Genomic DNA, 21,968 nt, shown 5'->3' with positions numbered 1-21,968 from the left:
GGCGGGGCTGAAGGAGGCAGTAAGAGCTCGCCACATTTCCCAGTTGAGCCTCCCAGAAATTAGCATAATATTCCATCGTCTGTTTTTATCTCGTCAGTTCTAAATCCTTTCACAAAGTGTGCCTTGAGCCCATGATTATCAATAAGTATTTATAGCCAATCCCATATCTTCTCTAATCCCAATGTCATGTGTACTTTTATCCCATAAAAGCACTTCTGCACTTATAAAATTTCTATTGTCACAACAATTGCCAATTCTTCAAACATGGTTCCAACACATTTTTAGAAAAGTTAAAAAATACTTTATTCACGTGCATTTTAAAAGGGGCATTTGTAACAGGTACACATCATGGATAGTTCACAAAAATATCGGGACACGATGTTTTACAATGGAGTGTACACTGGAAGAAAAAGACGGATCTATTAAGGATGTCAGAGAAAGATCTGGAATGTTACTTGGGGTTCAGTCACTGGCAACGCATGGCTTTGCTCTCATTGTATGGAATGTATTATGTATGCTTCGATCTAACCTCAGTGGGCTGTTGCTCAGTTATATATGTAGACATTTGCAGTCCTTTTCGTCAATCCGATGCTGGGTAAGGGTCTCCCCACCAATGGGTAAATGAGGGTTATTTGGTCACACCTCAACAAGGATGGTCAGTGCAAATTGGTGAACAGAGGGAAGGCGTGGACGTGGGAGAAAATAAGTACAGTACAACAATGGGATTTCCTGCACAGGCCTCTGCTGCCCAACACGTTGGCCCACAGCCTACAACACGCTGCTGCCGTGCACCATGGTCGTCCTTCCGCGCACCATACAGGCAGGCTCAACTCTGCAAAGCTTGTGAGATCCGATTAATGTGGGCGCATTCCTGGGCGATTTGGTCAGAGGTGAGTACAGGGTGGTCTCTTTATAGATACCCCACTAATACATTTTATAAATCCTTTCAACCCCCCCCCTCCTCTAATATACAAAGCGATCGCTTTCACAACACAATATATTCAATCACCTGTTGACAAGACGGCAAGGCTGTCGATGTCAATCAGTGGGGTACCTTACGCGTGGATCATCCTCGACAGAGTATATGCCACTTTGAGATTTGGTTGGCGGTTTTGGAGTGTGAGAGGTGGCGCTCCCGAGGGTCCGAGGGTCGTCTACTCGAGCTTGCGCTTGTTGCGGAAGCGAATGATGGTGCACAGAACCCAGAAGTTGAGCAGCAGCATGAGCGTGAATCTCAGCAGCACTGCGTCAAGCGCCAGCCAAAAGGAAACAACATCGCAACAAGGCCAGCTATTATATTTGAAAAAGTTACATCACGTACAAAACATATACGAACGTGAAAACGGGTGCGTTTTGAGGAGCAATAGTATATTTCGTGCCACTTGATTTGTTATTCTAACTTTGCTAGTTTTAAGGTAGAAGTAAGTACAATTTTTACTGCGTTTTTTTTCACGAAATATTTAATGATTGTAAATAATAAGTGATATACGGCACTTTGTCAAGTCATTGTTGGATTAAGGTCTCCCCATGCCATGCCAATCATGGGGTTGGTTGACCACACTACACCAGCTGGTCATTGCAGTTTGGTGGAGGAGCCCAAGGCCCTGTTCAGATTTTGCTCGCCGCTCATGTTAGCGGTGGCTGTAATTGAAAATGAACGCAGCTGGACGGGTTCAGAGTGCAGGGTGGCGCAGTGTTGAATGTTTCCATTTGTTCAAATATACTTTATTTTGCTGCTGCAAGACCGGTGGAACTGCTTAAATTTAGACGAAGAAAAAGAAAGGAAGAGCATTTAACACTTACCGGCAAAGTCTTGAGTCGTCATGAATGTTGTGAAAATTCTGGCTGTGAAGTCAAGCACAGGCACACACCCACATGAAAAAATGCACAAAAGGTACAAAGAATCCCCATATAGCCTTCAGCAGACTAAAGGCAAGTGCTGTTAGCAAGCACATATGAAGGCCGGAACGGCACACGAGGGCGTGGGTAGCCAACACCACGCCCGGCGATGTTTACACACCGCACCAGGTACCCATTTGAAGCCGAGTCAAACTATGGGAGGCCCAGGACCGGTTCAGATAATCGTCACTGACATCGACCGTAAGCGGGAATTCAATTCGGGTCGCCGGGTTCGTAAGCTCAGCACGCTAACCGCTACACTACCCCTCCCCTCAAATTCACACACACACACAGCCACACACACATAGGCATACAGTCACATACAGAGGGCTTCAGTGAAAACGAGGAATAACTGATCGAATGTTGCAATTCAGTCCCCCCCCCCCCCCCACCTTAGCAATTTGATAAATTGTTATGATTCAGTCATCATGAGATTCAATAACAAGTTTATTGTCTTGATTGTGCCACCTAGTTCGTATATATCGCTTCTTATTTGTTCCATGTCGTTTGTACAATTGTGTCAACATCGGCTGAAACGCAACAGTATTGAATATAATTTGGATTAAATGTGCATTATTTGTAATTCTCCATTCTCACGTAAAATTTGGTTCTGCTCTTAATTTGCCTAAACCCAGCCGCGAGAATAAAAAAAAAATGTGCTGTCCGTCTGTCACGAGATGAACTTCACTCTCACTGACAGAGCAAGGGTGGAAAAGTGCCGTCCTATAAAGTGCATCCCAGAGGCACAACTGAAGGAACTCTGGTATCCGCTCCCGTGGGCCGTTCTCCAAAAACAAAGGGCCTCACTGCTTTGCGAAAGTTCCCAATGGATACTTCGTCACGTGACGCGACGCTGATGGCGAAATTCGGATAAAATTTGGGGGGAAAAAAAAGTATTTAAAAATGTAGAAAAAGGGTCGCATGTGGCCGAGAGCTGTGCACACCTGCACTTGTGTACATGGCCATTGCCCAAGTGGCGGCGCTGAGCTGCCCCGAGTCCTGCCTCTTCCAGAGGCTTCCGAGCTGAGCCAGTTTACTACCGACACCTACCATTGTACAGCAAGCCTGCGCACACGCACACGCACATACAATGTTTTAATTAAGATGAAAAAACTAATTTCTTTAGAAATTCTAGATTTCTTTAGAAATGCTTTTTGTGTTGTTCTTTCCCCCCGCACCTCCCATTAACACGGTCGGCAACACACGGTGCGAAATAGATTCAATATGCATACGTGCTAATCTATATGAACGCATACATTACAAGACTGAGATCCCTCCGCATAGCAGTAACAGACTGTTGGAGCAACTGCTGTTCATGAGCAGCTATGAAGGCCAGCACAGCCCATGGTCAGATAGCGCGGCTAGCACCAAGCCTGTCCGTATTCGCCTCCCAGCACTGATGTGTTTTGTACACCGCACCAACCACTGATGTTGCCCGTAGCCAGAAATCTTACTCAGGTCGCCAGGTTTTGTTGCGAGTTCCGCTAACCACTGTGCCTCCGTTCACCGCATTAAAGTACTACCCACACATGCACAAACGCGCATGAATTTCGTGAGGCGGCCGTTCATAAATGACGTCACGCGATTTTGCCCGATTTTTGACCCCCCCCCCCTCCTCGTCACACGGCGTCACAAAAAGTCAGACCCCCCCTCAAATATGACGTCACAAAGCTCTGCCCCCCCCCCCCAAAACAATCTTTCCATCCCCCTAAAACAATCTTTCCATTTTGATAATGAAACATGCTTCAAATCACTTTAAACTATTGTCATTGTAGGGCGTATTTCATGTGGCGCTGCACTCTGATGATGTAGGAGAAAACATGTATTAAAAAGGCGTTGGAAAGCTTAAATTTAGCATAAAATTCACTTGAAAATATTCGCCTAACTAAAACTGCAGATGTTCAGAATATTATATTGAAATTCTCTTATAATTATAACATATTAAAAGTAATTATCACTATAAAAAATACTTGAAACTTTGTATTAGAAAGAAGCAAAATGGAGAGTACAATTGTAACAATCACATATTCATTTCACAGAATGAAAAGCCCTGGTAGAATCGTTAAAATAAAAATGTTTAATAACAATCATTCAAAACATTTACAAAATGTATGCTTCTCCATTCTCCCATGGAGAAGCAAAATGCTCTTTCATGGAATAAATAAAAGGTGACCTTAGTAATTTTAAATAATCAAATAGTTAATAATGAAAATTATTCAAAATAAGTGTTGTTATAACAATTATATTGTTTATATTAAGTTGCGCATTTTGATGTGACGTCACATTTCTCAAACCCCCCCTCCCCACACATCGTCACAAATGTCTGACCCCCCTCCCCCCTCCCTAGGTGTTTTACGTAATTTATGGACGGCCCCTAATGTATATGAACATGCATGCACTTGCACATATATAAGCACAATTATACACATGTACATGTGTAATGGGTTCAGTCTGGGTGCACACTAGAACTTGGAGGCAACACGTTTTATTCACCAACATCACATAACCCTTGACAGAATGACAACCTATGGTGGTAACCCACCGTTCCTACACTTAGCTATATACACTTGGGAGTAGATGGCTATTTACATTCTGGATGGGGCAACTACAAATCGGACCAAGTCAGCCAACACGCTGCCCGGTCCACGTGCGAGACGCCCGGTGCTCGGCCTTCATCCTTACGGCGTGACCAGGCCCCGCCCTTGGCCACGCCCCTTTTCCCGATCCTTCGTGAGGGTCCAGGACCCATCTCACAGTGTTCCTCAAACCTGGCCCCCCCCCCCGGCCGCCGTTCACACATCCGGTCACGTGCCCCTTCCTGTTTACCCAGCCTCTCCCCAGGTATGCCCATCCGGTGCCATGGAGAGGCTCCGCCCCTACAGTACCACCCACACGGTACTGTCTCTACACAACGGTACCCACATCAATGACGCTCCACATGCACTAGTACATACATCTACACGAGCATACATATGCACATGCTTGCAAATGCCCATGCATTAATATCCATGTCCAAACATTCGATTCACAAGAATCCAAATAGTATCTTAACTCACCATGCAGATATCTATAATCCAGTCCTTGAGCGTTATGACCTTGATCGCGACCAGACATCTGGCATGTGGTTAAAGAGCTCTGGATAAAGACGCACCGTCATCATAAGTCATGACCATCATCAGTCACGATCAACCCACAGCTAGACGAAGGGATCTCCCAAGCCGTCAACTTCTCTCACGGTCCTGCGACAATAACAATTAGTCCAGCTCGTACAGATTTCTTTGCTCCATGTCTGTGGAGGACATCCTCCCAACCCAAGCATGTTCCCTCCTTTGGCTGCAAACCTATAATCAACTCCAACATTGGCCATCATCCTTTAAAACTAAACTAAACGTTTTATTTTACCAGTTAAGGCCCACTGAGCAATATATACATTTTTCAGACCTGGCCACAAATGATAGCTCAACGAAGTGGCTTACGTGGAAATTTATCGTAGCCAAATACTCCAACCGCTTGTTTCTAAATGTGGAAGGAAAAACCAGAGGACCCGGAGAAAAATCCACACGACCACAGGGAGAACATGCAAACCCCAAATATACAGGCATCAGGGTCAGGATCGAACCCACAGTCTGCTGTATACCAGGTAAGGTAGTTAACAACTTGCCACCGCGGTGCCCTTTGTAGCAAGGTGTTCTGCCAGAGGCCACGTACATTTCTACACGGTCAATACGATACCTCTAACTTGCGCTACACTCTAATCCACACGTTTCTAGATTTGAAGCTTTCGTGACTGCAAGGATCCATACTCTTTGGTTCTATTCGGTTCTATTCGGTGTTCCTCTTCCTGCCACACGGTGTGGTCCCAAGCGACAAGGTCGCCAACCCGAGCTTCTCATGCGTCGGCTTCCACAGTCAGGAACTCGTCATCTAATGACCCCAGGCGTTTGGCGCTCGGCTTGTCGCGACCCCCGTATTCAAGCATCGCCTAAAAACGAAAACTCTTCCAAGGCCGTCTCCTTCATCTAGTAGCTGAGCAGCGGCGACGGAGGCCTCCACGCTCGGGCGACGTCCGCTCCGGTTTACGTTGCTGCTCTCAACGGTGGCACCTGGCAAGCAAATCTGAAATGTATTATCATCGCCCTGGATGCGAATCCCTCGGTTGGCACCCGTGATTCAAATATGACTTCAAGGATAGCAAATGAATTCTCAACCCAGCTGTTCGTGGCTGCACAAAAAAAAAAACATAAAACATTTGGCGACACTGCATTGGCATGGGTGCACAAGCAAGAATCGCAAAAAAAATCAACACATTCGTCATTAACAAAACAATTAAAATTACACTTTGCATTATTCACTTATTGTAGCCTAGACAGCTCCCAGTGTTGTAATAGATGTTGCTTTGAAGGCCCTATGGTGTAAAGTGCAGTCTTCAATTCAAATCCACTCAACCTCTATAGCCTATTTGTTGTGTAGAAGGTCTACTGCCAGAAACATCACCTATTCTATACTTTGCCTTTAAAGGCCACAGGGTTATCGGACACATTGTTGTTGATCCAACAATGTATCCGATTTGCAAAATGTGCAAGTAGAAATTGCTTCGTTATCATCAACGAATGTGTTGAGTTTTGTTTTGTCAAACCTGCTGGACAGTGTGTTATGATGAATTCCGATATTTATTTTCCCAAGTAGGCATCTGTTGAACAGTAGTAGTGCGTAGCAATGTTGTGCAGCCTTCTGAGCTGGATTAAGCCTATGACCAAATAACCCGCAATGCATCTGATCTCATAAGATCTCGGAAGATTAGTTTGATACGAGCCTGGACAATGCTTGGATGGGCTACCACGACGCATAAAACAGGTTGATACAGAATCTGGGGGCAACTTTGTGCGCATCAGAGGGCAACTGCAGCAACATCGATCTTTGTACTGTACTACTCTGACTCCCATGTTCATGCTCCCCACCTTCACCAATGTACACTGACCGGCATGCTGAAGGACAGTCAAATAACCTTCGTAACACGTGTGGCACGGGGAGGCCTTCATCCGGCAGTGGCCTGGCAAAAGGGCTGTGCATGAGGATACAAGGAGGCGTAGAAAATGATGCTGAGGCCCAGGTATCCATTGTAATACAGTACGAGCAGCAGCAACAGCAAATCTGTGGGGAGAAGATTTCGGAAGTGATTTGACGACTCACAGAATGCGCTACAGAGTGCGGCAATTACTCTTGAGATGTACCTATATATATTCTTGGTTCTTTCGGTAAAGTCACGTAGAAGGGAAACAATAAAATAATAAAAATATAAAACAATATTTTTATTATTTTGTTATTATTTTATTGTTTCCCTTCTACGTGACTTTACCAAAAGAACCAAGACTATAAATCCCTGCAGTCACGAAAGCTGTAAATAAAAATGTACCTATATATACAGCTCTTTGTCATTCCACTAATGGGTGAAGGCCTCCCCTCTCCACATTCAGGCCATGGGGGTTATTTGACCGTACTTCACGCTGGCCAGCGCGGGTTGCTGAAGGCCCGAAGGACGCATATACAGTACAACAATGGATGTTACTCTTTCATTAGTGGCCAGCATTGGGATGTTAGGATAATTACGTGTGGGAGGAACCCAGTATCCAGAGAAAATCCACCAAGCATACGAAGTGAGAACGCTGTACGGTCGTCACAGATAGGTTCACAGACCCATTTGCTGTACTTGCATATTCTGGCCACCTCGCAGCCCAAATATCTACGTGATGCACCAGTCCCTGCCTTTAAAGTGCTGGATCGCAGCTCGTGTGCCACGGGAGTGCGAGAGTGTGATGTAACGAGGACTTCAGTTCCACACTGCAGAGTGAAGTGTTCGGGGCCGTCCATAAATGACGTCACGCGATTTTTGACGATTTTTGACCCCCCCCCCCCCTTCGTCACATGGCGTCACATGGCGTCACATAAAGTCAGACCCCCCTCAAATATGACGTCACAAAGCTCTGCCCCCCCCCCCCCCAAAAAAATATAAAACATGCTTCAAATCGCTTGACACTTTTGGCATTGTTAGTGCGTATTTAATGTGGTGCTGCACTCTGATGTCGTAGGAGAAAACATTTATTACAAAGTATATTTAATTAAGTAGAACGTGTTGTCTATATTTATTTAAATTTGCGCATTTTGATGTGACGTCACATTTCTCAAACCTCCCCCCCCCCTCGTCACACATCGTCACAAATGTCTGACCCCCCCCCCCCACCACCCTAGGTGTGTGACGTCATTTATGTACGGCCCCTTATGTACAGAGGACTTGAGTTGGTACTGCAGAGTGAAGTGTGGTGTAACAAGGTCCTGGCTTTCATACTGCAAGTTGAAGTGTGATGTCATGAGGACCTGATTTTCGTACAGCAGAGTGAAGTGCATTGTAACGAGGACTTCCGTTGTATACTGCAGAGCGAGTTCTGTTTAACGGTTGTCGGGACCGAGCGAACGTCCCAAATCGCCTACCTTGGATCACAAGGATCGGGTACTCGAAGTAGGTGGGCGCCGGGTAGCCGTAGTACATCTGGTACGCGAGGAATATCACGAACCTGTGCGAGACGACCACCGTTCATCGTGAGTGTTAGTACATTTTACACGATTTTATTTAACTCACTCTTGTCTGTTGTTGTATCGTCAAATCTTGTAACTCAATTTTAACCCACTTCCCAATGTGGTATCGACTGCAAACTTGGTATGCTTATGTCATACTGATGACAATACTACATTCTATCATAAAAATAAAACATATTTAAAAAATATATTTTTATATGTTAATTGTCCACAGTCAACTGACGTTGGCTGTAATTCACCACGGTCCCTTACGTTAAGGCAAGCTTCGGAGCCACTTCCTGGAGTTATTTCATTACTAGTACGGTACATTTAATTAAGGCGTGTTTTAAAAAAAAGATTTTAAAAATATTACTTATTCAAATCAACGTGCGTGTCTTGGCCCGTGTGTTTTTTATTGGAGAGCGGTGGTGCAGCGGTTGGCACACTTAGCATAAAAACCCAGCCAACCTGCGTTGGGAGTTTGGATTAGGTTTGGGGTTAGTACTGTTGGGTCCAGGGTTAGGACTAGGATAACGTTTAGGTTCGGTGTTAGGATCAGTTACTTTAACATAAAGGGTTCGTGTCTATGTTATGCGTTCTGGTCAGGGTTATACCAGGTAGAGGCAAGCTTACGGTAATGGGTATATTCGGAGTCCTAGATTAGGGTTGGTAGCAGCAACTAGGGTCAAGGTTCGAGTTTAGAATGAGATATTGATTCCATGTTAACGTTATCAACGGGGATACGGTTGAGGTTTGAGCAAGGATTAGCTGTAGGAACCATGGTTGTTCGATCCAGGGGTTAGCGTTAGGGTTGTCAGGACCGTCCATAGCGGGGGGGGCGAGGGGGGGTGACAGCGTAACGTTCAAGCACCCAGCCCCCCCCATCCCCAAAGCGCGGGGCCCAGGGCTATCGCCCCGATTCGCCGTACCCTCGGAACGGCTCTGAGGGCAAGGTGGAAGGAGTTAAGGTGTCTTGGGTGGGGGGGGGGGGCTCAGTGTTAGCACCAGGGGATAGGGATAAGGTTGTGAGATCTGGGATAGGTTTAGAGCAGGGGTGGGGAACGTCTGGCCCGCGAAATCATTTTGGTCTCTGGCCCTGCCAAGGCAACCGCAGGCGGGACTCGAAATTCAATCAATCTAGGAGAGCAAACCTGGAAAAGCAGTTGCCAGTAGCAACATCGTCAATACCAGCTAACATCATCAATACCAGCTAACATCATCAATACCAGCTAACATCATCAATACCAACTAACATCATCAATACCAGCTAACATCAATACCAGCTAACATCATCAATACCAGCTAACATCATCAATACCAGCTAACATCATCAATACCAACTAACATCATCAATACCAGCTAACATCATCAATACCAGCTAACATCATCAATACCAGCTAACATCATCAATACCAGCTAACATCATCAATACCAGCTAACATCAATACCAGCTAACATCATCAATACCAGCTAACATCATCAATACCAGCTAACATCATCAAAACCATCTAACATCATCACACGCCTCGCCAAAGAGAAGCAGTTCCAGCCCATCGCGTTAGGGGTGAGTTCATTAAATTGTTTGCCCAAATATAACAGGCTAATTTTTAAGCTGATAATTTTGTATAATGTTATATAAATATCCAAATGGCCCTTGGCAGAATGAAGGCTTCCCCCACCCCTGGACTTCGGAGGGCTCAGGTTGGAGGGGGTCGTGGCCCAGGTTGGAGGGGGTCGTGGCCCAGGTTGGAGGGGGTCGTGGCCCAGGTTGGAGGGGGTCGTGGCCCAGGTGTCACGCGTGGCTCGCTACCCGCTGAGTTCCAGGAAGAGGCTGGGCAGACTGAGTCCGCGCGAGCTCCTGCTATTGACGAGCAGCACGATCTGCGGCAGCTTGAGCACCATGCTGACCAGCAGCGTGCTGAAGTTCGCCGCGTCCAGCAACAAATCCATGCTCCGAATTAAAACGAGATACGACCACAACAACAACAACAAAAATCACCGCGACACAAAACCACGCCGCCGACGCACAAGCGCGGCGCCTCGCAATGGACGTGGCCAAGCAGCGCCGTTTAGATACTCCAGACCGCAATGGCAGTGGACGTCGCGTGATTGGCGGAGTCCGCGCGAGTGCCGCGCTTCTGATTGGCTCGTAAGGGAGGCGGGGTAGGGGGCGGGACGGAGGAAGGGGGCGGGGGCACGGTTCCACCAATGAGAGATGGCCTTTACATCCCCTCCCCCCACCCCCCGCCGAGGTCGTTGCTTATGCGGTTTGGAGAATGTAAAAACGATCGTTTAAAGGTGCAGGAGTGCGTCCACGTGGGGTGGGGGGAGTGCAACACGTGGTTAGATAATCTGACACAACGCTTCAAGCACGTGGACACCAACCCCCCCACCTACCCCCTCGGTAGTATTACATCTGACATCGTGACGTGGAAGCGCGCCCCCCCCTGCCCCCAAAGCGTGGGGCCCGGGGCGCTCGCCTCGATTTTGCGTAACCTGTTAACATCTGTGGTATAGAGAAGGGCGCATCTCTGCAATTGATTGCAAAACGCCACTGGTTCTTTCGGTAAAGTCACGTAGAATGAGAATAAAATAATAAATTGATAAAATAAAATAACACAATAATATTCTCACGACGTTTCGGCCACAACACAAGCGGCCTTCATCAGGTGAAGGGGCGAGACTGTCTGGTAGGACACGAAACGTCGTGAGAATATTATTGTGTTATTTTATTTTATCAATTTATTATTTTATTCTCATTCTACGTGACTTTACCGAAAGAACCAAAGAAGATGAATCATTGCAGTCACGAAAGCTTTAAATCGAAATTTAAAACGCCACTGCTTCTGGAAAGGATCTCGAGTGCTTGGCTGCAGCGATCTCCAATCGTGCGAAGCTGTCCGTATGGAGCAAGTCGAGTAGGGGTGTGTTTTTGGCCTACTCTTTCACGCTGGCCAGACGTCTCGGAATTATTCTGGGAGGCGGGGGGTTACCCGCACTTTACCCCACAATAGGCGACCTGCCGAGCGACTGTGTTTGTAACCCGTTGATGCTGTTAGATTGGCGGATTTGAGAAGTGTGCCTGTTTGTTGCAACTTGGCACGTCCTGGGTTGAACGACCCTGTGACGTGTCGAGTGTGCTCGTTAACCAGTTACACCAATGGCAGTATCGTGGAATTCGTAAAAATATATATTTCTACGGGAGTGTGTAGGGGGGCCCGTCCATAAATGACGTTACGCGATTTTGGACGATTTTTGACCAGCCCCTCCCCACCCTCGTCACACGGCGTCACAAAAAGTCAGACCCCCCCCCTCAAATATGACGTCACAAAGTTCTGCCCCCCCCCCTCCAAAAAAATATATAAAACATGCTTCAAATCGCTTTAAATTATTGTCATTGTAGTGCGTGTTTAATGTGCCGCTGCACTCTGATGTTGTAGGAGAACATATAAAAAAAAAGTCTATTTAATTAAGTAGAACGTGTTGTCTATATTTATTTAAAGTTGCGCATTTTGATGTGACGTCACATTTCTCACCCCCCCCCCTCTCGTCACACATCGTCACAAATGTCTGACCCTCCTCCCCGAGGTGCGTGACGTCATTTATGGACGGCCTCTAGCCCCTTTTTTGGTGAAGTATGGTCAAATATCCCCCATGGCTCGCAATGCGTGGGGGGGGGGGAGGTTTTCATCCAGCAGTGGTATGCCGAAACAGGCGCTACACCTGTACAATGTACAATTTACGTGAGCCTGCATAGAGAGGCACGTTGTAACGCGAGGCTCTATGGCGAACGAAGTCCCCACGACGGAGCTGACACGCTTGCACGCTACTGAATGATTTGTTTTTTACTTTAACCCGCGCACTGCCGCACAGTCGCGCCATTCATTGAGCAAATAATGAGCGCGTTTAAACGTTGCAGAAGAAGAAAAAAAGCTTTAATCAATTGCACTGCAAAAGAGCTCGTTATTCCCATAATGAATGCCAGCCATATGGGATATTAACTGTCTCAAGAAAAGTAAAGCCCGCTTTGTGGCAGAACGAGCCGCAAGGGACTTGACGATGGAGTGGCAAGCAAATGGGGAAAGCGCTCACGAGGATGGCCACCGAGGAGATGCAGCGTCGGGATCGGCTCGAGCGCAGGATCCAGACGGATCGTTCCATGGCAGGACCGCGGGAGATGGCAACTGCTTTTTGGAAGCCTTTATTCACCAGTGAATAGATCATGGTTCATTATATTAACGAGTATAGGGAGAGAACATCTTGAATGCAACTAGGTAATCAGCGAGGCTTTTAGTGTCTTCTCTGGTCTGTGCGCTGCGAATGATGGTACAGGCCTCTAATGCAGGGTATGGTTGACGGATCCCCAGAGATCACCGTGTCGGTAAGACTCCCAGCCTGTAAGCGCTTGAGGTGGGCTTTCTCCAACTTGCAAAAAAACACTCGTTACAATAGAATTTTGCCAAACATCACACGCAGGACCGTCCTGACCAAAGTGAGACTTTGCCGAGGTGGCTCAGAGAACAGAGGACTGAGCTGGCAACCGCTGAGACCCTGGGTTCGAATCCAGGCAAGCGCACGTGATTAAACCAGGTTATCTGGTGCAATGAGTTGATCGTCTCAGCCTGGTCACATATGTATGCGCACACACACACACACACAAACCTAACCGTTTCAAATTTGGTTCTGCACTTTGGTGAAATTCCAGTTCTTAAAATTGAAGATATCTCTACGACTGTCATGCTAAGAACATTACTCACATTGGCAGAGCTGGTGGGAAAGTGCTGCCACTTATAGCACGGACCAGAGGTGAATTGGAGGGATCCCAGAGGTAGCTCTGTGATATCCAATTCTGTGGATAAAACACGGAGGGTCACACCGCTGACCGACAGAGAACCTATTGGATACTTCACATCTTAACATAATACCGATAGTACGGTCAAGGTAAAATTATAGAAAAAAAGATTATGCATAGAAATAGTAACTTAAATGGATAAATGGAGGACATGATTATTACCATACCTACTATAATCACCCAGGAATGTCTGTCCTTAATGCTCGTGACGTCTCTCCACATCGACCAGCCCCGCTCATTAATATTCATGAGCAGGTGACGTCCTCCAAATGGACACCTCCCCACCCCTCATTAATAATCATGAGCGGGTGACGTCACTCAATATGGAGTACTCCCCCACACTAATAATCAGGCGCGAGTGACGTCACTCCACATCGAACAGCCCCCCTCATTAATAATCATGAGCAGGTGACGTCCTCCAAATGGACACCCCTCCCATTATTATTAGCTACTATAATGAGCCAAGAATGTCTGTGTGCAACGCTCGTGACGTCACTCCACGTCGACCAGCCCCCCTCATTAATAATCATGAACAGGTTACGTCCTCCACATGGACCCCCCCTCATTAAGAATCATGAGCAGGTGACGTCACTCCATATCGAACAGTCCCCCTCATCAATAATCATAAGGTGACGTCCTCCAAATGGACACCCCCCCCCTATTCATAATAATTAGCGGCTGACGTCACTCCACATGGGGGGGGGGGGGGCGAGGCGCCTCCTCCCCCCTCCTCGGCGTCAACTGACAACCCTCACTACAAAGGCAGAACACTCACGTCACGTGATCTCCGTAACGCTGTTGTTGAGACATCAAAGTAAAAAGGACGTCGTGATGAACAAGGGATCATAACCTTGAAATAAAATAAGTCTGTGTCACCGCGCCCTTACAAATTGCACACGAATTGATGCAATGAATATCACGTCGCGGTTTGCTTTGCGCTTGCAAGTTTCAGATTTACTGCAATACACCCGTCCTTGGACGGGCAAAAGGCGAGTTGTTATGGAGGGCATGAAGGTGACATTCTTCTAATTGTTCCGTCCGTATGCAGGACGAGACCCCACTGACCCTTCAAATTGCGATCGTTCCAGCGTCCTCGCTTTTGTGTTTAACCCCCGCGCGCTCTGCGCGGTAGAAGTTTGACCGGGACTCGTGACATTCCGCAGCGGAGGTGCGAGGTTAGGAGACATTGGGGCACGGCAGCTAACCCGCTCCCCATCCCCTTACCTCCCCCATCCCCGCCAACATCCACCCACCACCTCCCGTTCATCTCACAGAGACCTTTGTACACAATACCTTACTGAACCACAATACCTTGCCGATCCCGTCAAGCAGCATAAACAATCACGCGAACTTCGGCTATCCTCGCAGCAGCAGCGGCTTTTGGCTCGCCACCGAACAAAGACGGTGGTCACTGCATCGCGCGCTTTTGGAAGCGCTTCTGCGGCCGTATGGAATGCTCTACCTTCCGATATTAGGAAGCTACTGGAGCTATGTACTTTAAAATCTAGATTGAAAACGAATTTCTTTAAAACTGCTTTTTGTCTTTAGTTGGTCCTTTCCCCGCGCGCCTCCGATTAGCACGGTTGGCTACTTACGGTGCGAAAGAAGTTCAAACATACATTTATGGACACGTGCATGGACAGCTCCCCATGCCGTGCAAAAAAGAGTGTTGCGTGGCACTCGTTTCCATTGGTGGTCCTGAGTCAGTGGTGACAATTCCACATTGCTATGGCAGGGACCAGTCTGTTCATCCTAAACCCCATCGCATTCCGCCACCTGGATATTTACATGAGAGACTTTTGTAAGGAAATGTTAACACTGACGACCAGAGGGTTCTGTCACGTATTGTTCTAGGCACAGTATCACCACAGTTGTTTGGTAGGTCGCTTGTGATGGGGTAAAGTGTGAGTAGTTCCTCCCACTTCCAAGAAGTCTGACCAACGTGGAAAAAGAGGCCAAATATCCTCTCGATGGGCTCTAGAGTGGTGGTGGTGGTGGTGGTTGTTGTGGAGGCCCTTTTACTTTGCAGTGGCGTGAGAAAAACATTGCAGGGTTGCACCGTTACCTACTTCCCTTATTATCGTTACTGTATTTCGGAATTCTCCACAAATGCTACTCAGGTTAATAACCCCCAAGAATTTCTCACTGCCGTCTCGCTCGAGGAGGGTAAGAAATTATCTCAGGAGCCCTTTTTCCCCGTGTTCCCACTGCTCCACTTTATATACCGTACAATGTGTGAGCGTACATTGAAATAGGAAGGAAAAAAAACACCACATTTCTTTCATATTGTGGCTTTGAACCTTCCTGCGGTATTCAGCAGCATGAATTTATTTTTGTTTCCATTCGCGTGAGATTGTTTTTTTTGCATACGTGAAACCAGCTTGGATCGAATTAGTGTGTAGGTACACTCTGAAGCCATTTGCGTGGCACTTACACACAACGTGGGCCAAATGCAGACATGTAAATTAACTTTTTGTAAAATGAATTTTTCACATTCACTTCCAAGATTGATAACTCCCAATTGTCCGTGGGGAGAATATCCGAGTTGCTGACTAAATCGTGCTCATTTGCACTTTTGGTTTAATGTAACGTTCTTACCCACCCCTACTGGACATCTGTGCAAAAATGGCTTTATAGCTCATTGGATTCCTCCAGTATAAATAAAGATTCTTATTGTGATTCTGAATTATCAGCTGCTCCTCACTCGTCGAGGGTCAGTGGCTCAGTGCCCATGTGATTACAGACACGTGGAAAGGAGTACAGTAGAATATACTCACGAGTAATTAATACTTACTGACGTTATAATAATCGTCTCTTTTTATTTAACAAACGTTAACCATCTTTATTATTATTATTAGCGCTCATTCCCGATACCCCAATGAAGCCCTCATATATTGTTCGGATGAAAAAATAGCGCTGTCGGGAATGCATCCCCATATAAACAATGGTGTATCGGATTCCTTTTAGCGCAAAATCGATAAGCTCTCACTTCTCCAGGAATGCATCTTGAGCGGTAAGCGAGGTCTGCCTGTTCTGTAAACCGATTACTTTGATAAACAATGCAAAGAGATGGCGAATTCGACGACCCCACGCCCACTCCACGTGGTTTAACAAACATACACGTGTTTTTATGGCTAATGTATTATTCGTGGTCTTGCATTGTCATTGATTCCTGTTATGCAGATCATCTCTTTACCCGGCCATTACCCCAGATGGTTGAGAGTTGACTGTACCATTGTATCGTGTGAAATTGTGCATGTGTTTATAATTGTGCGTGTGTAAAACATCTGAAAACACGGTATACCCATGAATGCATCTTGATATGTAACCTTGAATTTCACCCGAATACTCCTTCTAAGCAGAGACAGCAAACTTATGCACGTGACAAATAGCACCTCTTTAGCCTTGCATATTACGGAAGTAAATTGATGTGAACATCTAATTAACCGCACACATTCCCACGCTGTCAAGTTTACTTGAAGACAACCCTCAACCCAAAGATCCCCTACTCCCCGTGAAGCCTACATAGGTGATTGGGGCAAGTGCTTTTAGCGAGCGGCACCGATGAACGCCGGAACGGTACACGAGGGGGTGGGTGGCCAGCACCACGCCCGACTGCCTTTGTCTCCCCAGTGGCGATGTTTGCACACCGCACCAAGTACTCATTTGAGGCTGAGTCGACCTAGGGGCGGCCCAGCACCGGTTCAGATAATCGTCACCGGTGTTGGTGGCCGTGAGCGGGAATCGAACTCGGGTCACCGGGTTCGGAGCGCAGCGTAGCGCTAACCGCTACACTACCGCTTCCCCACTCCCAAATGCCCACAAAAGACAAAGACCCTCCGTATAGCCTTAACGTGCTGTTGTGGCAAGTGCTTTTTGCGAGCACCTCTTAAGGCTAAACACCCACACACCTCTACACTCGCACACACATACAACCACATACTCAATCGCACACCCTCCCATAGACGCGAACTCACCACCCCCCACCCCCCGATGTGAGCTTGTGCTGGGCGGGTTGGATTAAATTGCCTCGCCACCCGAGCAGTTAGCGGGCGGGCACTTAGCGAGCATCTGTGAGCGAGCTGCCTCTTTCTCTCTCATCCCAGGCTCCGGGTGCCATCGTCGAGGGTCTGTGTGGCCGCTTCCCACGCAAGATGCTCGCTTACCGCCGGATAAGGTATCTTTTTTTCTACACCTTCCTGCACTTCTCATTCACCTGCAGTGTGACGTAAGAAATACATTACCAACTTTTGCATCTAAGGCAGTGTTATTGATGAATGTGTTCAGTTTTTCATTATTATTATTAATGTTATTTTTGCTTGTGCACCGCTGCAAACGCAGTTGCAGCGGAAGCACCAACGTAATTCGTTGAATGTGGAATTTTAGTCAAGCCCTTGTGGATTTCATTGAGTCATTCCCTTCAGAGATTTACAACGGTATATTTGGGTTATTGGGGCAAGTGCTGTTGGCTGTCAATTGTTTGCTCAGACACTCAGGTCTTAAATATCCCTCGCCCCCCCCCCCCATTAATGTTATCAAAGCAGCCAATCGGTGAAGTGAGGAAATATCTTAACTTTATTAACTGTACGGTATACACATGTAGACGATTGCCACAGTGTACTGCAGTCTATAAGTAGTCCTGATCTGCGTTTTCTTCCTTCAGACTTACAGCGGTAGTTAATATTGTCTCGTGCATGCATATTAAGTCACGCTTTGATCTTCGGAGGTAGACGCAGAAGGATAACGAACCACACCTGTCGACTATTTTTGCGAAACGGGTCACTTTTTTCCCGTCCGCACGACCCCGTAAATACGCATGGAACGTCGGGGCGGCCAACGTTGGGCCAAGGGTTCCCGAGCCAAATTCCAACGTTGGTTCAACGTTTGAACGTTTATTGGGGTGGAGGTTATAGGCTTTACAGTGTTATTCGGCAACTTAAGCGGACTAACTACTACGTCGGTTAACTCGGAATTGTTTGAATTTGAGACTCGCATCAAGCGCATAATTGTCAGTTAGCAAGACACTGATTTGGCTCATTTGCCGGAATTGTACTCTGTTGTGTAGGCTTTTGTATCATCGCCTACGACCAGATCTGAGCCTGGATAGCGTTGCTATGGGGTGAACGCCGCGCACAGACAAGTTGTCATCGGCCGCTGCGTGGCTACATAGCGGGCATCTGAGGGCAGTTGAGCAAAATCAATTGCTCTGCTGTACTTCTATACACCCACATCTACGCTTCCCGGCCACCTTCACCAATCCGCACTGATGACTCAGGCGGCGTGGCGAGGGCTTCATCCAGCAGTGGATTGACAAAAGAGCGGCACACGTGCCGTATACGTGCACATGTGGAGCATTTATAATGCACACGCGTGTTGCTAATACGTACAGCAATACATTCCATGCGGGTGTTTGCAATGTTTATTACAGTAACACAGCGATAAGTTGAAATGGGGGGGGGGGGGGGGGGTGTTCGCAATGTTTGTGGAACAGTTCGGCCAATGCCAGGGCGGAATTGCGTAAATATGTTAAAGGAACTGAAAACAACATAAATGCCTATTTATTTTACAAGATAAGCCTTTTTTTTCCAAATTGCTACGGTGCAATTATCTTCTTTTGATGAGAAACTCTCCGTAGATGGTCATGATGAATGTCACGTGTGATGTGTGGGTGTAAACGAAGCTAAGCATGGGTCTTCCATACATTGACTGCCCAAAATGCATTTGCATGGCAGCAATGAGTCGTATTCAACATTTTTTTACAATTTTACCAGGTAAGGCCCACTGAGCTATACAGCTCTTTTTCAGAAGCGACCTGGCCGCAAATGATAGCTCACCGAAGTGGCTTATGTGGAAATTAATTGCAGCCAAATACCCTAAAGTCTAAACGCACATTCATTCGAAAAGTGGAGGGAAAAAGCAGAGGGCCCGGAGAAAAATCCACGCGGCCACGCGGAGCAAGACAGCGCAAAGTCCAATTATACAGGAGCGCGGATTGGCATGGGCTCTGGTGCAAGGAACGAAATGAGGCCACACGGGCCCAATTTGTATCCCTCTTCGTAGCCTGACACCTGGGCCCCTTCGGCCCATGAACCCTGGTGCAGCTGCACCTCCTGCACAATCTCGATTGCTACGCCGCTGGCAGTAAGTAGTAACCAACCATTACAAACAAGAGGAAAATATAAATTGGCCAAAAAATCACCAGAAGGAAAATAATAACAAGGTAGGATTATAATTTGCTTCTAAATATCCAGAGAAGCATTGCTTGAGTCTCAAGATTCCTATTCAGGAGGGTCCTGCTGTACTGGGATGTTCGGCCATGTCCATGAACAAAAGTTTGGCGTTGTGTGAAAAGAAATCAGAGCGTCCGGAGAAAACGCGCTCACGAGAGGGGGCGTGGGGACTTCACTTAAATGTCCGCACAGATGGACTCATTCCGCTTCTCTACGCCAATCTTCTGGCCACCATTCAGTCGAAGAATCAGCTCGGTATTGAGTGAAATGCAGTGAGGGGTTCCTGCGTAAAGGAAAGGGCAAACTAATTGATGCGTAAGTGGGTTCAGGGAGTGACTGCTCTAAGGAGGAGTGGGACTGCCTTGGTGATGATGATGATGATGTTTGTTTCGCTGCTGGCGCTTCTGTTGGTTCTGCTGATGGTGGTAATGATGCTTATGCTGGTGCTGAGCACGCTGCTGTTGCTGCTGATGCTGTTGCAACTAATGCTGATTATTATTATTTATGCAGTCACGGTTGCGGCTGCCGCTGATGATGATTTATGCTGTAACAGTTACTGCTGCTGCTGCTGATGATAACTGCCTATTACGATAACGGGCAGCCCACACGTCCTTTGTATTTGACTAACCGTGTACCCTTCCCTCCCTTCGGATGTGACGTCCTGTCAGCCAGCCAGCCAGCAAAACCTTTTCTAATATAATAGTAATACGGATACCAGTGAGGATGTCACGTGTCTGCGCTGCTAGGTGTGGGTTTCTCGGTGTGGCACGGAGGCTCACGTGCCTCCTCCTCCTCCTCTTCATGCTCTTCACCTGCACGAGCGCGCGTGAGTACAGCCACGCAGACCTGTGACACAGACGGTCACGAGTGAATTAATGAGGCTAATGATTGAATGAATGAAGCTCATGACGAGTGTGTGAATGTAAGGCTGGCAAACTGAGGGTATGAATTAATTCAGCTAATCTTGATCATTATCGCACCTCCGATAAGCATGGCTGGCTACGTACGGTGTGAAACAAGTTCAACATACATGTATACATACAATAAATGAACATAATGATGAGTGATTGAAGCTGAGCGAGCGAATGGTGCTAAGATGAGTCGATGAATGCAGCTTATGAGTGAGTGAAGGAAGTTAATGAGCTAAGGAATGAACGTCCAAATGAGTGAATGACTCACTAAATCTAATGATGAGTGCATTGGCACGACTGTGAACGACGAGATTTTCGGGACGATCAGGGTCTTGCGATGGCTCCCTGGTATTCACTCCTTCAGAGAACGTTGACGGCAAGGAGGAGGTGGAGGAGGAGGAGGCTTGTCCCAGGGGTTACCACGGCAACGACGACCTGCCCGGTGAGCAAGGGGACACGGTCGATGGAGAGAGAGAGAGAGACAAACACACACGGACGGAGCGCTACGACACAAAGATAAAGACAAAGATCCCCCATATAGCCTTAACAGACTGTAGGGGCAAGTGCTGTTAGCGAGCACCTATGAAGGTCGGTAACGGTACACGAGGGGGTGGGTGGCCAGCACCACGCCCGACCGCCTTTGTCTTCCTAGTGGCAATGTTTACACACTGCACCAGGTACTCATTTGAGGCTGATGGGTCGACTGTCTGAGATGATTGGCAGATGCACCACCTGTGACCCCGACGAGAGACGCACAGACAAGCGGAGACAGCGGAGGACAATGTGGCCTAGAGCAACGATTGGATGAAGTCAAAGGCCAAAAACAAAATGACTCCCTGCCCTGCAGCAGCATTTTTGGGGTGGTTATCCTTGCTTGCGGTCCTGAGCTATTGCTGGAAATTACACATTGCTATGGCATGCCCCAGTGAATGTATTATCTATGACCCTGCCCATTACAAAATTGTTTCTCGCTGACCTCATGACCTCTGGATCCTGGCGTTGTACGTTATTCGTGTGGTGATTTTATTCAAGAATTAATTATCTTTTCACCTGTCTAATTGTTTCCCATCTCTTGCATTGTTTCTCATCTCGTCTGTACAGCTATGTTCGCTATATTATCTTAAAGCGTTTGCGATTCGTTTTCATGTAATTTTCATCAATTGTTAACAATCGACTCTGGTGTGTATAGTTCAATGCGGCTATTGTGAGAGTGAGACTCGGTTTTAATCGATGGACTAATACCCTATTACACATTCGTACTCCTAACTAGCAGCGCGCTCAGTCTGGGACTGTAGTTAGACGTACCATATGGTTCAGTAGCTGCTATGTCTGTCCAATGTGTTATTTGTTACACATTTGTTTAAATATTTCACCTGGAATATCTCTTGAGGTGAAAAAGAATCAGCATCTTTATTTAGACTGGAGGAATCCGATGAGCTGTGAACCTTTTTTTTCACAGATGTCCAATAGGGACAGGTCGGCAAGTTACAACAATACAAAAAAAAT

General features: G+C 46.9%; 2 protein-coding genes across 2 annotated transcripts in view; one reads left to right on the top strand and one right to left on the bottom strand.

Annotated features, from left to right (window-relative positions):
• Window positions 1-278: 278 nt before the first annotated feature.
• On the bottom strand, window positions 279-11,735 carry SLC66A3 (solute carrier family 66 member 3). The gene is made up of 7 exons (XM_032970104.2): window positions 10,280-11,735; window positions 8,386-8,468; window positions 6,978-7,050; window positions 4,956-5,013; window positions 2,844-2,964; window positions 1,804-1,845; window positions 279-1,243 (listed from the first exon to the last, which is right to left on the bottom strand). The coding sequence occupies exons 1-7, from the start codon at window positions 10,417-10,419 to the stop codon at window positions 1,155-1,157; spliced, it is 606 nt and encodes a 201-aa protein (XP_032825995.2). The 5' UTR covers window positions 10,420-11,735; the 3' UTR covers window positions 279-1,154.
• Window positions 8,403-21,968, top strand: part of LOC116951474 (uncharacterized) — a 58,193-nt gene continuing 44,627 nt past the window's right edge. The window contains exons 1-4 of the mRNA XM_032970103.2: window positions 8,403-8,493; window positions 17,428-17,498; window positions 20,298-20,377; window positions 20,827-20,904. Of these exons, the coding sequence (XP_032825994.2) occupies window positions 17,476-17,498; window positions 20,298-20,377; window positions 20,827-20,904 (181 nt within the window). The 5' untranslated portion in view covers window positions 8,403-8,493; window positions 17,428-17,475. The remainder of the gene's footprint in view (window positions 8,494-17,427; window positions 17,499-20,297; window positions 20,378-20,826; window positions 20,905-21,968) is intronic.

Source organism: Petromyzon marinus, chromosome 43, assembly GCF_048934315.1.
Source record: "Petromyzon marinus isolate PM22_M1 ecotype Great Lakes invasive population chromosome 43, UKy_Petmar_22M1.pri1.0, whole genome shotgun sequence".
In the NCBI taxonomy this organism is placed as follows: Eukaryota; Metazoa; Chordata; class Hyperoartia; order Petromyzontiformes; family Petromyzontidae; genus Petromyzon; species Petromyzon marinus.
The sequence above is the reverse complement of the archived record's forward strand: the minus strand, read 5'-3'. Positions and strand labels throughout refer to the sequence as shown.